The 16,602-nt window shown below is 43.5% G+C and overlaps 1 protein-coding gene across 1 annotated transcript in view; it reads left to right on the top strand.

The window, feature by feature from the left end:
* Window positions 1-16,602, top strand: part of nhsl2 (NHS-like 2) — a 137,578-nt gene that overhangs the window by 106,608 nt on the left and 14,368 nt on the right. The window contains exons 3-4 of the mRNA XM_041965503.1: window positions 4,822-4,964; window positions 8,728-8,977. Coding sequence (XP_041821437.1) covers window positions 4,822-4,964; window positions 8,728-8,977 — 393 coding nt within the window. The remainder of the gene's footprint in view (window positions 1-4,821; window positions 4,965-8,727; window positions 8,978-16,602) is intronic.

Raw genomic sequence — 16,602 nt, 5'->3', positions numbered from 1 at the left:
CTCCTTCTCTTTCTACCCCTACTTTGTCTACTTTGTCGGTTTCGTCTTCTGTCCCTTTTCTCCATTATATTTCATCTTCAGCTGCCTCGTCTTTACAGTCCTCTTCTGCTACCTTTTCTCTGTTTCTCCTCCTCTTTATTCCCACACATACGTCTTCCTCTGCCTCCACCTAATCATCGGCTTCGTCTTCTTCTTATTGCTCTGTTTGTTCACTGCACTTTCTCTCTTGCAGTGGCCTTTATTACCTTAATTTCTCTTCATCTGTCACTTTATGCAATTTGGCTTCTTGATTTCAGCTTGTTCCCTTATTTCTTACCCTTTCCTTTTCATCATGCTTCTTCTTATTTCCTCTTCTTCTGCATCTTTTACACGAGCCTTCTTCCTCTTGTAAAGTTTCCTCTGCTATTTATTCCCTCTCATTTTCCTCCCTCTGCTTCCTCCTCCCCTGCCTCGTCGTTTTTTCTCCCCCTCCGACCTTTTCGTCCTCTGCACCACCGTCATCTTCATCTGCTTCTCCTTCACTTCTTCCTCCTCCTGCTCTTCTTCCTCTTCTCTATCAGTCTGTTTACCCCCCGTGTCTTCGGACTCTTGCTGACGCCTCACTTCTTTGGGCCGCTGCAGTCTGGATGAGATGAGTTTTGGCTTCTGCTCGCTGTTTACTAACCGGCTGATCCTGCTGTTTCTGCATGCAGCAGTCAGGCACTTTATAATCAATTATTTTGACACTGCAAAATAGACAGTTCTCTATCACGAGCACCGGGTGTGTAATATGCCTCTATGAATACAAATAGCCAGGGACGTGTTTTCTTAAAGCAAGTGCTTGCAAAGTGAAACGTCTAATAGCTTCCTGAGCTTCCAAATGCAGTGAGCAAAGTTTTCAGTTTATCATGCCGTCATCAATATTCATGTACAAACTTAAATTGCAAAAGTTCATTTGGGTTCGACTCTGATCCTTCAAATACATGCAGAACTTTCTAGGTACTACTTTAAGTTACCCTTTGTAACAGACTTATAAGATGTAAATCATGGCTTTATTGGTGGTTAATAAACTATTTACTGAAGCTAAATTAAGTCAGTCATTAAAGTAATAGCAGTTCAATAAATGTTCTTATTGGCTTTCCCTGCTGGGAGTTAGAGGAGGGGATCAATACCACTCTCATCTGTGCATTAAACATAAGGCGACTGCCAGCAGCCCGTTATCTGAGCTCAGCAAAAAGAGCAAAATCCGCCCACCAGCCCCTCCAAAGCTCACCAAAAAACCACCAAAAAGCCAACAATGCTTAATACATTATTACTTTAATCTAGGCAAAAGCAATTTGTTGGCCAGGCGCAATAACTTCCTGAAGTCTTGTCGTCAAGGTTGCCAGACTCAGACTGGCTCGAGCTGTTTCCCATTGTTTCCAGCTCGAGAGCGATACAGATCTTATCGGTTTTGACGAGAAATAAGTAAGCATATTTCTCAAAATGTCAAACTTTCCCCTTGATTTTAATGAAAGGTCATGAGTTTAATCACTTTTTATTAAACCATCAATTCTGCAGTTCTGAATGTTATTAGAGTCATTAATTAAAGATCATCGGCTTCTCACTCTTCAATAAAGCAGCAGATAAAGTTAATAGTTAATCTGCAGATAGGAAAGCTCATACAGTAAGTCATCAATTAATGGTTCATGACAATCCGTCAGGTTATGAGTGAATTTTGGTTCTGTGGCTGTTTTCTACATCTGAAGTCAAATTGTTCGTTGGAGACACTTGATGACACTGCCGTCTTTTTTTTAACAAAGCCATAATTTACCTATTGGAGGGAGGTACAGCTTTTAAAAGTAAATGCAAGCACATACACTGCGGCACAGCACGGCAGCTAACATGAGTCATGTTGTAGCAGTGTTACGCTAGCTGCGAGTTAGCAGGAGCTTGCATGATGCTCGCTGGGATTGATGAGAAGGTTTTTCATGTGGGAGCTTTAATTCCAAACAGATTAAGTTGGTCGGAGTTTGCACACGCCTCGTGCAGGAAGGCGGCAGGTTGCTTAGTCACTTCGCGGACACGCACGTTCCCAAAAATGTCCTCGTCTTTTCTTCTTCCGCGGCATCTCGACCACCCAAGCAGCTCGTGTCTTGCCTGGATCTTCTCTGGTCCTCGTTTTGTTTCGTTTCCTGTCCTCCAGCCCCTCGTTTCCTCTCACTTGCTGTTTGTGTTAACCACATAAAGAAGAAGAGAATCAAACTTAACTGTCAGCATAAGGTGGAAAATTGTTTTCAGTGTCACCTCAGGGACACAGAACGAGGAGCAGCCTCACAATGTGTAATCCTCATTTTGGGAAAACCTCTTTGCTCCAGTTTTTCAGTGAGATGATGTCTGCCATCATTGAGTTTATAAAACCCTTTCGAACTCAACTTAATAACCCCCAAAATGCACAGTGGCTGAGCTGAAAATGACAGCTGACATATATTAGTGCATCATCTTAATCCGTGCTGATGGTCGTGAGAGTTTTGGCATGTGCGAAGGCTGTCCTGTGTTTCCTCTTAAGTTTAGAGGCATAATCACACTTTGGGTGAGCTCCTATAGACGTTTTCCTGCTGCTGGCAGTTTTTAGCTTAGCAGAAGGAAGACGTCAACAGCAATGATCCCAAATGCCATTAAAAAAACCAGCAGAAAATCTGTAGGTGGGTGGACTGCCTGCCCTCGTATAAAAACACATCATTATCTTTTTTGTATTTTGTGTTGGTGCTGCTGTATATTAATTTCTATTCATGACTCTACATTCATGACTCAAAAACACTCCCACGTTGCCTGCACTCGCTTAAATCTGACACCGGCCAAACTTTCTGCAAACTACCTCCATGTCTGAATGTGTTTACCAGGCTGTGCACAGTCTTTAGGCCATTAGAGCTCACAGAGTTTAATAGCTAATGCAGTCAGCGTCTAAATTCTAGTAGACCTAGTATGGATACTGCAGAAAGTCTAGTAGTTACAAAAAAAATGAAGGCAAATGAAGGGAGGCCTTGTTTAACTACACAATAACAAGCAAGACGGAGGAAGATGAGGGGTTTTATGCACAAAAAGCAGAGCAGCATTGATTTTTTTTGGCCTCTTGGGCGCAACAAACTTTGACAAAGACGCTTGCTGACTCACTCAATTTGCAGTCATGTTTCTGGAAACCAAGTGAATGTAAATCCAGCCATCACTTTGTTTGTTTGAGCTCCGTTTTGGTCTCCACCAGCTCCTGAAGAAAATGTTAGGCTTTTTAGCAGCTGCATGCTCCACTATGTTCAGGGCTAGTTGCTAACATTGTCTGTTGTTTGGTGGCCAGTAGGCAACATGCAAAGCGGAGCAATACTGTAAAAGAATTATAAAATTATATATAATATAAATTGTAATTTATAAAATATTACCAAATATTGCTTGATTCTCGATACCACAGTATATATTTTATCATGTAAGGGTGTTAATATTAGTAACCTGATCTCTTTTACTGATGATGTCTGATGTTTATTGCTGAATAATTGGCAGATTTATTTCTTGATTATTCCATTAATCTTTTAGTCAATAAAATGCCAGATAACAGCATCAAACGTCCACCAGCGTTTCCCAGAACTCGATGTGTCATCTTATTGCAGAAAATAGGCAAATATGCACATTTGGAACTGTAATTTCTTGTCAATTTTACTTAAAAATAACATTTACATAAAAATTATGGAAATTGTCGCCCATTCGTTTTATTTAAGTGACTAATTGTTTCACATCTAAATGGAGAAATTAGTTCCCTTGAAATAATGAACTTGGCTCCCTGCAGTTAGTAAACTCCTCCAATTAGTGATCACTTCCCTCAGATTGATCAAATCTGTGCCCACTATCACAGCACAGTTTTACTTTGGGTGGATAAACACTGCATGTGCCATCAGTACACAGAGGTTAGCATTAGCTGCTCCGTGGTGGGTGAGGAGGTATTGATATGCTTTGTTGTCACCCGCCCCCTTGTGTCGCTAGGCAACCATACACCAGCAGGAAGGAATCCATATTGTTCCGTGAAGCAAGTTCAACCTAAAACTCTGTACCTCAGTGACACTGCTGTTCCTCCAAAGCTGTCAGCGGGACGGTGCTGGGAGTGTGTACATGCGTGTGTGTGTGTGTGTGTGTGTGTGTGTGTGTGTGTGTGTGTGTGTGTGTGTGTGCATGTGTGTGTCACAGGGCTTTAGGGATGAGTGGGGAGTCGGTCGGGTGTGTGTTGGGTAAAGGATTGGCTGAGGGGTTGTGAGGGGGAGTGTGTGTGCGTGTGTGTGTGTGTGACGGGAGAAAGAAGGGGGGGTGGGGGTTAGGAATCTGTTTACAATGGCCTGGGGGAGAGTCGTCTAAGCTGCCAGGGAGGGAGAACCAGTCAGATATCGAGAAGGAGCATGAGAGGAAAAAGTCTGCAACGAGGAGAGAAAGAGGGACAGGAAAGACAGAAAGAGAGCTGAGAGGAGGAATGAATGAAAGGAGAGAAAGCCCCGCAACTCATGAGAGGATTAAAAACAAACTCAAGGAGTCCTTTAAGGTTGCTCGGCAGAAGTTGCACTAGGAGTCACAGGAGGGAAACTGCAGGGTGATGCAAAGCAGCCGTCGTACTAGATCTCTGCTCCCGGCCATGCAAATAGGAAAATCTGGTGTGTGAGTTTGGGTTGCGTGCATTGTGTGTGTGCATGTGTGTGTGTCAGCAAACTTTTATTCTTGTGTGCATTGTGCTGCAGAAAGTTGACACTAACTTATAGACTCTTTTTTTTTCTTTCTGTCTGCTTGTGCTGTTGGATGCTTTGTGTGTTGTGTGTGTGTGTGCGTGCGCAGACTTTGAGGAGCAGTTGTACGACACAAAGCTGACCGGTCAGACATTCCGGCATCCGTCCTCGCAGAGCTCTGACGACACGTCCACCTCGCTCAGCCGATCGCCCATCTCCCTCGGCAACAAGAGACCTGACTTCATCTTCCTGGTAAACACACACACACACACACACACACACACACACACACACGAGGCTGCCTCACACCAAAATGTCATCCGTCTGGTAAAGAAACACACGTTCAATAGTCACAATAGTTGTTGTGTCCCACGTGTCCTCTTTCCTCGGGCGAGGCGATCTGAAAACCACCAGACGTGACTTCTTGTAGCTCAACAACGCTCGCTCTGAAACCAAACCGTGTCCGCCTCGCTTATCCTTCTCACTTTCCTCCCTGAACTCAGGCTAACTCGCTGCGTCCCACTCTCTCTGACCTTCTCGCCCTCCTTCTCTATCTCCTCCACCCTTTGTTTCTGCTTTGCACTTTCTTTCTAAACTTATCCGAGACTTTTTCTTTCTTAGCTTCGCCTTCGCCGGACATGAGGCTCACCCACCTCGTTTTAACGGCGTACGATATTTTCACATTTGCCGGGATGATGAATGTTAGAATTCTTTATGTTTTTCTATCAAAATATTTATGGATAGAATTTTCCTGAAACATGTTCATACTGATGTCATAATGAAAAAAGCCAATACATATGTCCACTGGTGGAATGTAACTAAGTGCTTTTACTCAAGTACTATGCTTAAGTACAAATTCCAAGTACTTGTGTCGTACTTGAGTATTTCCGTTTCATCCAGATTTATACTTTTACTCCACAACATATCTGAGGCAAATATTGTACTTTTGTTACTAGTTACTTTTCAGATTACAATTTTTCACAAACTTCTTGTCCAGTGAAAACCACGTATCTCATGGTGAATTTGAACATTTGTGCTAAACTGAAGGATGAAGTGTTCCTTTGTGAGTTGAGAGATTTCTCCTCCTAAATAAACTCTTGGATCAGCTGGAAAATCCATCATCACAAAGCTGAAAACAGGCTGTTTTTCAGAGCTCATCAAACTTTTTGGAGATACAAGGTTCTCACAGGACAGCGACGCTACAAACATGTGATGATCTTATAGAATAAGATGCATCGCTGCAGATTAAACCAGCCAACAGGATATAAAGTAGTTGAAATGAGCTCAACCTGAAACATCTGCAGCAGTAAAATGCAGCATTAATGCAGCAGGAATATTAATCCACAAACATCAGATATGATAGAAAAACACTGACAGGAACATTTTACTGCAACATGAACACTCTTACTTTCATACTTTTAAGTATATTTGTCTGATAATGCTTGTATACTTGTACTGACTGCAGAACTTTTACTCATAGTAGAGTATTTATACTGTGTGGTATTGCCAGGACATTGTTTGGCTGCACTGCAAATAGATGCACAAGTTGTTGCAGACAAAGTGCCATTTAATGTGTGTATGCTGCACCCAGTGTTCAATACACGCACGTACATCATGTACCACTGAATCAGTGCAAATCAATCACGACTGAAATCTTAAGAATTATAACTTGAAGGTCAGAGAGAGATATTTATCTTATTGATCAGCTGTTGGTGTGACTGAATAATCCATGTTTATTGTTGGCTTCTCCTTCACCGAGAGAGAACTGTGGCTTCGGCCTTTAATCAGCATTATTCATCGTCTCCACAGCAGCTAACAAATTGCTATTTCAGTGTCAGTAAAAGTGTGCTAAAATTTGTGTTGTGACAAAATGCCTCATTGCTTTTGTTATCAGCCCTTTCATACGAAGAACTGGAGCTGAATTATCCAAAAAGCTACAGTGTGCAGCGTGTCCCACCCTCTCTTTTTAGCTTTGTCACAATTAGTCACCATCCTTTTCACGCTCTCAGCGGTTTTCCATAAACAAATGCCAAATCGCTTCGTGTCAGATGGAAATATCGCTAATGCTCGATCAGAATTGAAATAGCAAATGACATCAGTGCTGTTTGTTAGTCTGCTCAGTGAACCACGGGAGTGCTTACTGACTGATTTAAGACAGGTTGTAAGAATTAGTTTCTTCTAGCCGAAGGATTAAAAGGGAACATGTAGATGGGAGACACTTTATATTCAGGTACACATAACTAGTTGCTTATTAGCCTGCATATTAGTAGCATCTTGGCTCAATATTAGTCATTTAAAAGCATGTGCAATGCCTTATTCTTTGGGTAAGCTGCAAGAATTTCCTTATTTACTGTCAAAAAGCAGTCATTATTGAGGGAAAACTCTTACTTAATGGCTTAGTGGTTGTAGAATATGGTCCTGCAGAATAATGCATTAATAGCTGCTTTATAATGTCACCCATGGCTGAGACAGTCTCTGCAGCCAGCTCTTCTCCATATTCACTCTCTTCTCTGTCTTTGCTGCTTGTAGCTCTCAGGCTGTTTCCCTGAACTGAGCCATTACGGCTGCTTGATGGACTCCCACGGTGATTTCACTGCAAGATGGCTTCACATTTCCCCCGTACTGCCGCTCGGTTCCTTCGGCGAGCTATTAAGCAGCTCTGTTAAGTGAATGTCGTTCCCTCGGTTTGGGCTCATTTCAATTAGATTTCGCCAGATTCCCACGAGACGGTTCGGATTGGAGGCGATCCTCGCATGTGTTTCACCAGAGAGGACGGGCTGGAGTGTTTGCTGCATCACAGCGGCTCCAGTGCATTGCTGAAGGGCTCCTTGGCAGTGATGGGTGATGCCTTAGATTTAATACCAGGCGGCCGACAGACGCCAGTTGCCTCCCAGCTGGGATTACACCTTGCTGCCTCTGCTACCTGTCAGCCTCTGTCCCTGCTGGCTAATCAGATCTAAACAGCTATTTCCCATATTTCTGCCTTTTCTCCTCTTTACTGTGATCTTTACTGTGATCTTTGCCTCCCTGCAACAGCTACAACAACATAAATCATCACCTCTGAGTCTTGTAGCTCACATTTTTCTTTCTTTTACGATCATTCTGGCAAAAATGAGACATGTATAGTCTGAAATGGTTCTGCTCTCTCCGTCTCTCTTCCTTCCACTCCTCACTTCTTATCTACTTAACCGTCCCTTTCTCCGACCGGCATTGAAGCAGCTTAAAGAGGACAAAACAATTTATTTTGGTGGAGGTAGATGAGCAGATGCCCTCCGCCAGGCAGTCTCGCCTCCTCCAAGTTTCCGCTTGTATTGATTTTTTGCTTTAATTGAATTTGGAGTTTTTTTAGGGGTTTTTTTGTGTGTTTGAGCCAATGGCAACAATTTAAAGGGGAAAAAAACCCTATTGTCTATTTTTCAAAGTAGCTCGGCCATAAAACTGAAACATGAACTTTCAAAGAAGCTGAAAGTATCTCGCAAGATGGAACAAAATCAGAGGTGATTGAATCTAAGCGGATATATCACTGAGAGAAAGTCAAACTTGGAAACTTGGGGTTCAGGCTGCAGTAAGAAGGCTAGCATGCATGACCAAAATTGGATTTCACTGCAATTTCACTACAGTTTTCCTCAGAAAGTCACAACAGCATGAAGAAAACTGACCATAAATAATTGATTTGAAGCAGCGTCTTAGATGACTGAAACCATTTTTTATCAGTTGCTCCCTCTATCGTTGTTAATGAGTGATAAAAAATCTGTACAGCTGGTGAACACAGGGGAGCATTTAGCAGCTAACAAGTTAGATATTTCCTTCAGGAGGTGGTAGAGACCAAAGCAGAGCTAAAAGGAGAGCGAATATTGCACTTACATTTGTATCTGCTAGAAGTGTAAATAAGCGACTGTTTGCAAATTAATCAATTAATGTGGGTTTAAGAAGAAAAAATCTGGTTTGCGCTTATTGCTGCAGCTAACGCTTCTTAAAGGAACTCGCTCACCACGTCCCTTTCTCCTTCCTCCAGCCGGCGTCCAAACAGCTCTACGAAGATGAAACCACCTCCTCAGTGTTCGGACTGAGGTCCGTGACCGACCCGTCTCCCTCCCCGACCCCGTCGCCCTGCGGCTCGGATCGCCCCCCGCTGGGCTGGAGTAGCAACAACAGCAGCAGCAGCACCACCACCTCTGCTACCATCGGACCACCTGTCGCAGAAAAACCGCGCTGGCACCTCGGGAGACGCACGCCGGGTCACTTTATACCGCTCGACGTCACAGGTACGATAAACCTGAAAAATGCTTGGGGCATTTGGGGCAGGTCGTCAACTGCCAACAATGTTTTGTCACGTGCATCAGCATCTGTTGGGTTCACAGTGGAGTTAGTCAAAAGCCCGGTCTCATACAGACGCTAAAGGGTACTTAAAGCATCTACAGCATATGAAGCATGTGTCAAAAAGTCTGTATTTGACAACCTGAGCATGAGGGTCTGGTAGGTCTCTAATTCAGATTTAATCTTAGGTTTATTCTTTTCTCAAATGAATTGCATGGCTGTATGAAAAGTACACATGAATTTGAAAAGAAGACTATTCAGGACATAACCTCTGTTTGCTTTGGGATAAAGGGAGCATTCAGAAGCAGCTGATGTAAATGCATCTTTTTGAGGTGATGGAGATGTTTTTGAAAGCTTATTTTTTTGTGTTGTGCCCTTTCTGTATATATCACTGTGGGCGAGAGACAGGAAAGGTGATGATATGCAGCACATTCAAAGTCTTTGCAGCGGTATTATGTGCAGCTCCAGGATGTTTTCAGCGTAACAAAGTCTTTGAGGTAGCGCTGCACGGAAATTCTGGACAAAATCAGTATAGACAGCATAATATTTCCCTGTTCTTGCCTTAGAAGTCCTTGGACTGGCACAGCTACAGTATCTCAGGGAATTCATGAATGTTTCATCACCTTCCAGAGACTGATCCTGAGCCATCTCGGTAGTAAAAGAGTTTGCTGTATTTAAATAGGTGCATGTAAACGCAGGCGACTGGCATTCAGCCTGTGCAGTGGTGATTATCCAAACGCTTGTCTGCTCAGGCTTTGTTGGCGATGATATTCCACGGCAGTGCTCAGTCGATTAGTTGATTCACTGATTGACAGAAAATTAACCACTTGGCTGTAGGATTTAGTATTTGAATCTATTTTCTAGCAAAAAGGTCACACATGTTCTGCTTCCAGCTTCTCAAATGTGAGAATCATGGACTGCATGATAAGTTAATGTCTCCCATTGGTTTGTGGACTGCTGCGAGTTTATTGCCACCAGAAGTTACCATATTTGAGGGAAAGGGTGGAGCTGCCACGGATGTGCATTGCTACACCTCCATCCTGATTGGATCTGACAGTGAACCTGAGGACACTCCATGGTAGCAGGTTTTCAATCACAAAGTAGCCTCGCCTTAAAGCTTGGACCGTAATTGACAACATAAACAACACGCTGTGTTGAAGAAGACTTAAAACTAGAGACTGGGACCATAAACTCATTGGGAAACCGTTTACCAAGGCAATAAGTGAGAAGCGGGGTCATCGCAGAGTCGCCCCCTGCTGGCCATTAGAAAGAATGCAGACTTAAGGCACGCCCGCGTTTGCTTCACTTTTCAGATCTAGGAGCTCCTTTCACTTATTGTACCGGCCATGTTGAGAATCTGCTGCTTTTCTGTTTCATATCGTTGTGAATTCAGTATTTTTGGTTTTTGGCGGTTGTTCAGACAACACGAGCACTTTCAAGACGTTACCTCGGGCTCTGGGAGTTTATTATCAGCATTTTTCCATCATTATCTGACATTTTTAATCAATTAGTCACAAAAAACAATCAATAGAAGACTAATGATCCAAATAATTGTTAGTGGCAGCCTTGTTGTAAAGGTCACATGATCAGCGAATGAGTAGGAGTGAAACTGAAGAAGGGTTTGATGGAGGATAATTATAGTGCTGTATTAGAATCTATGACCTCAATATGAAAGTTCTCTGACAAATAATCTAAAATTAAATAGATTAACCCCCAAAATGGGCTTGCATTGGAAATAAACCAGCTCTTGAAGGCTGTTGACGGCTCTGAATGTCTTGACTCGGAAACACATGATGTAACGTGCAAACAGCCGCTGCTGAGTTAATGCCTAGACTGAATCTTATTTTCATGTCCTCGCCCTCGTTGGTTTATTGTAGTAAAAGAAAAACATCGGTGACTTTGTTCTGCACACTTGATGCCTCGGAGCAAAAACTGGGTTCACACATTCTGCGTTGCTCTCGGGGGAGCTGGTTCTTCCTGTGACAGTTGTAGAAGTGAGAGTCATGGGAAATTAAACTGAGCGGAAATGCAAAATAAGTGTGAATTTTGGTCTCTTTCGAGGTTGGTGTAATTTCGCTTTGACTTGCTGCCGTCACTGCTTCATAGCTGCAGAAGTAGTAGAAGGTCCGAGGTCCATTTGACACACCAGGGACCCGCGGATGCCTTCGGATTCATCTGTTGAGACGCAGGAATCTGCTGTGGCCCATCGCCGTTTGGCTTCACCTCAGGACTTTGAAGTTTAACGATTTTTGTCAGCTTCAGCCGAGCAGAAGAGTTCATATTCTAAATACGACAGAGAGCGACCGCTGATCGATAACTTGTCCAGAACTCAAACCTAGAGTAGCCCTCCAGTCGGACTGTGAGATGGGTTATCTGATGAAAACTCCGCTATCATACCAAGCTCTTTCTGACGCTCATGTTTTTCTTTTTTCGCTATAAGAGACGAAAGATATAAACACCGAATCTCATCCTCAAAAGATTCACAGCTAACATGGCAGCGAGGAACCAAAGTGTGTAGGAACATTTTCAAATCTAGTTTTTCCCAGACGATGAAGCATCACAAGAGGTGCAGTCAATAATTCCACAGATGAAGAGGAAACAACCTGCAGTTAATATACACTGAAATGATCCATGACGTAACCTGACTTGAAAACGCTTCATGAAGGATATAAAGAGAGAACAGATGCACAGACGTTATCAGAACAGCCAGAAACTTTTTGTTCTCTGCATGCAGGTTCCCTCTCTGCTCGAACAGTTTGCATATTCATGCCAGGAGTCGTAACTCGCAGGTTACACTGGATGATGTGGACATGCAGCACTTTCACACACACACACACACACACATGCACACACACACACACACACTTGACACAAGTTTGAGCTTTAAGGGAGAAAATGCGGCAGGAACACGATTTGACGTCCAGAACATTTTCTTCTTGTGATCACATTCGCTATCGCCCTCGCCCATCTCTTGCAGTCAGCTTAGCTTGTGTGTGCTTTGTGTGCTTTGTGTGTGTGTGTGTGTGTGTGTGCATGTGTGTGCTGTCAGAGCTGTTAGTATGCTGTGGTCATCCTCAGCAACATCGTTCTGACACTCCTGCTTCCACTCGTCTCAACCAAGCCTCCTCCTTGTTTACTTTGCGTGCATGTGTGTGTGCGTGTGTGTGTGTGTGTGTGTGTGTGTGTGTCTTTGCATGTGTGCACGTGCACGCGTGTGTGTTTCCTCCCGGTTTTTGGCATAGCAACTGCTTCGTCACTGCGTGCCTCTCCCCTCCGTCTCGCGCATATCCATCCATAGTTTAATACCTCTATGTCTCTTTGTCTCTTTCTCCCGCTCTCTCTCCCCCTCTGTCCCTCTTTCACTCTGCCTCTCTCACCCTCCTCACCCACCGTGTAGAGGAGTAGAAGGTCAGGTATAATGATGCATGCCTGTGGCGTTGCACTTGGTGGGTATTCGCTTCCTTCTGAAAGAAAAGGACAGAAAGAGAGAGAGGATGACAGGAGGAGGCGGAGAGGGAGATGGGAGAGAGAGATAGTAAGATAATAGAGTTAGTGGAGAGAGAGAGAGAGTGGAGTAGTTTGAGGACAAGACTGACCTCATCATGTGTTTTTCTTGTCAACAAACGCCTTGAAAAGACCAAAACCAACACTGGGTTTTTCCGTCTCTAAACTCTTTCCGACTTCCTCATCCTGTCTGTGTCTCTCAGCCTCAAGCCCATTGGCTCCCAGTGACGACGTAAATCTTAAAAAATGGGTCACAATGTTACAGTTTCTTTTTTTTTTTTTAAAGGCTCAGTGATGTCCTGCAACAGCTGGGCGCTGTGGTTTTTATCAAATGCTGCTCAAACACGATACAGATACAAAGGTGCGTTTGTTTGGGACTATTTTCAGCGTGGATTAATACACATTTGGTGCTCTAGTGCAGGGATGCTAAACCTTTTTGGTGTCAAGGACAGTCAAATTAATACACATCAGGCTGTGGACCCATTATTTGATCACTGTCAGTACTGTAAATTAACAGCAAAGAGCGTGAAATCTATCGTCATTCTAACAAATTATCTCAACTTCTACTCAGTGAATTATGAAATTAAAATATTGGCCATTTTTCTGAGGACCCCCCAGTGGTCCTTGAAGAGATTCCAGGTGGTCCCAGGACCCCAGGTTGAGAACCTGAGTATGAGTATTTCCAGCAGCATTGAGTCAGAATAACCTGCAGCGTTCGTGTTCATGCTAATGAAGGAACAGGTCACCCAGTGCAACAGTGTGACTCACTGATGTGTTTTTAATAGTTTTTGGGCAACAGTGGAGCTCTGTGGCACAGATGAAGGGGGCGTCATCATCACGTCAGGCTGTGGTGTTCATTAGCAGAATGAATTCACTGTTGGTTTTGGTATTTTCATGGGATTTATGAACAGAAATGTGGAGATAGTGAAAGGGAGACTCCCCTCTGTCGCTCTTTCACGCCATCTCTCTCTCTCTCTTTCTCCGTAAACCAGCCGACAGGTAGCTTGCAGCCAGCTTGCTGTTGCCATGGTAACTCGCCACTCTTCCTCTCTCCTCCCTAAAAAAAGAAGAAGAAGGAGGAAAAAAACGAGAAACAGTAGCGAAGAAAAAGAGAGGAAGTGAGCGTGCGAGGGAAAAGGTGAAGCCAAAAGAAGGGAAGAGGTGAAGAGGACAGGCAGACGAGCAGAGAAAATGCAGTCTGAGGAAAGGCAGAATGGGATAAGAGATGGATGGAGGGATACAGGATGAGAGGATAATGAATGAAGGATAATGAGAGAACATTTTGTCACAGCTCCACTCCTCCTCCCACTTTCCTCCCTCTTCCTCCTGCACTCCTTCTCTCCGTTTGTGCACATCTCGCTCCGGCAGTTTTCATGAATGGCTGAGGTACTGTAGGCAGTGAGGATGTGAATGCAGAACAGGCTGAGAGACAGACAGGCTGACAGACAGGGTAAGACATTCATCAATGCTTGCTTATTTTTTCTTTCGTTCTCGTGGCATAATTTTAGAAAATCACATCAACTTTAGGCACATTTGACTCATTTTGAGGGAACATTGTAAAAGTATATGTCTAGATTGGTTTGGACACATGAGCTTGTGCCATTATTTTGGTATTTTGTGCATTTATGTTTAACATTACAGACATTTGATGAGAGTTTTAAGAACATCTGTTGATTTCTGAGCCTAAATGTGAACTTGTGCACGATAGAACTGCAGAAAAACAGGGATTTCTTCCGTCATGCCTGTGAACTGAAACACAAACAGCTCATGTTATTTCAAGGACAAGCAGGTAGAAAGGAAACAGGAGACAAAGGTTGTGTGCTGTTAGTTAATTAGTTTCCTGAGTGAAAACAAACAGTATACTGCAAATTTTGACATTTACATTAAAAACGAGCATTTTGTGAATGCAGTTCTGAATGCAGTGTGCAGAGAGTCAGTGAGGGAAAGCTCAGGCAGGCATTCACGCTGTTGAGCTGCAGACGGTCTAATCCGCTCAGTTTACCTGGAACGCCTCCGTCTACCAGGAATCTGACAGGGGAGGAACTTTTCAGAGCTGCAGCGAATCCTATTGGCTGCACATCCCACCCTTTGTGACAAGAATCCATCGCCGGGCGGCGGTTTGAATGCATCTCTAATTTGGGTAGCTTTTTAAAGTTTAAAAGCCTACATGAGTTACGGCTGTCGCTGTACAGTGGTGCTGCAGGCAGCCACAGAGAATGAGCGATAAGACGTGTGATCGGCGCCACACTGATGAAATGAATATGATAAAATAAACACGAGTTGCAATCAGCAGTGCACCCAGTGTGAGCACACTCTAATGATTGTCTTAGAATCAGTATGTAGTATTAATTTGATTTGTAGTCTTTGATATTCGGTTCAGTTTTATATATGTGTCCCCAGATCACAACAAAGGCTCTCTCATGACACTTCATTAGTAGTTGATTGTGCATTGTCTTACTGCCATTATTCTGACATTATCTCTTTTTTTTTTTTACCCTTGTGATGTTAAAATAGGATCCAGTTACTCTCCTACTCTGGACCTTTCAACTGTATCACATGGCCTTCATCAGCATTTGCAGTTCGCTCCATTGTCATGGAACCGCACGCGTACAAATTCATGTTAACACTTCATCCCTGACCTTGAAAAGAGCAGTTCGCAAAAAAAAATCTCCATGCGAGGTCTTCATACTCTCTCTCTGCAGTGCTTTCAACTGTTTGACATGGTCTTCATCATTTATCACCTACTATTTCCAAGATGAAAGTCAGCCTGAAGAACGGCTGTCATTTCAACACGTTCTTATTCCCAGCTTTGTCTCGCTTCTTGGCGTCTCATACAGATGCATGAACCACTTGAGTCAGGTTTAAGCACCAATACTTGGCTAACTTTAGGAAAAGATCGTTGGAAAAGGTCTTGTGTAGGTTGCTTTTGCCGCTACGTCAGATGGAGCAGTTGTTATGAACATCTGCTGTCGCCACAGATGAGTTTACATTGGAATTAATTGAAAGCCTGGTGCGTCTCATACAGAAACTAAAGGGCACCTTTAATGCGTTGGTATTTCATGTCTTGGGAATGAGACCGGGGTCGTCATTTAGGAGAAGAAAGACAGTTTTTTTCTGCACACTCTGGAGGCAAGGATCCTCATCAGTTCATATAGCTTCAATTAAAACTCTGTGTATCCCACGCCTGATTGATCATGTAGTAATCACTGGAGTTTGGAGGTTGCACAGTACTTTGATGTTAAAAGGCTAACAGGGGAGTTGCTGTAGTTAAGAAGGTGATGAAGTCATTTTGGCGTGTACGTGGAAAATCAAGGAGTTTTTTATTACATGTGGGGATTGAACCTGTGACACCTGTGATTCAGGTCCAGCACATCCACAACCGCCAGAACACTCACAGCAGGCAGCAAAGCAGAGCCACGCCGAAGAGACATTATGATGAATGAATCATCATCGCGTCTCCGTGGTGAAGGCTGCTGATAGTCGAAACAGTGTCTATTATTTATGGCTGCAGGAGCAACACAAAGACTCCCAACCTCCGAGCGGCAGCTCTGTCGGAGACGAAGCCCATCGAGAATGAGGCCGGCCCTCTGAAAGAAAGACGGGCAGAAACGTGACAGCGTGCACGCATGAAGATTACGTGTTTGTCTGCAAAACTGTCACTTGGCCGACGTGAATTCAGGATTAAAGAGACATACAGATCATCAGGAAGTGGGTGAATGCATGACAGCCAGACAGGAAGTCATATTTAGCCCTGCTCATTGGCTGAGTCATAGCTGAGCTTCTGCTGCATGTCTGTAGATGTTTCAGCCCAAACGCTCATTTATCATGCGCAGAGGGGAATGGCTGTTGAATGGCACTCAGTGAATGAGCTAAACTGACAGACTGTTGGAAAAATAGACACAGGATGAATGACTGACGCCAATAGACTGTTAAAAAGATTGTCAGGGAAGCAGACGAACAGGTGAAAAGATCCCCAAATGTTAAAGAGAGAGGCAGATTTTTCTTTTCTCTGGTAATTCAGCATGACATGCATCAGCCAGTGTTGATTTATTTTTTTATCGTTTCTGGC

Source organism: Chelmon rostratus, chromosome 23 (genome assembly GCF_017976325.1).
Source record: "Chelmon rostratus isolate fCheRos1 chromosome 23, fCheRos1.pri, whole genome shotgun sequence".
In the NCBI taxonomy this organism is placed as follows: domain Eukaryota; kingdom Metazoa; phylum Chordata; class Actinopteri; order Chaetodontiformes; family Chaetodontidae; genus Chelmon; species Chelmon rostratus.
The sequence above is the reverse complement of the archived record's forward strand: the minus strand, read 5'-3'. Positions and strand labels throughout refer to the sequence as shown.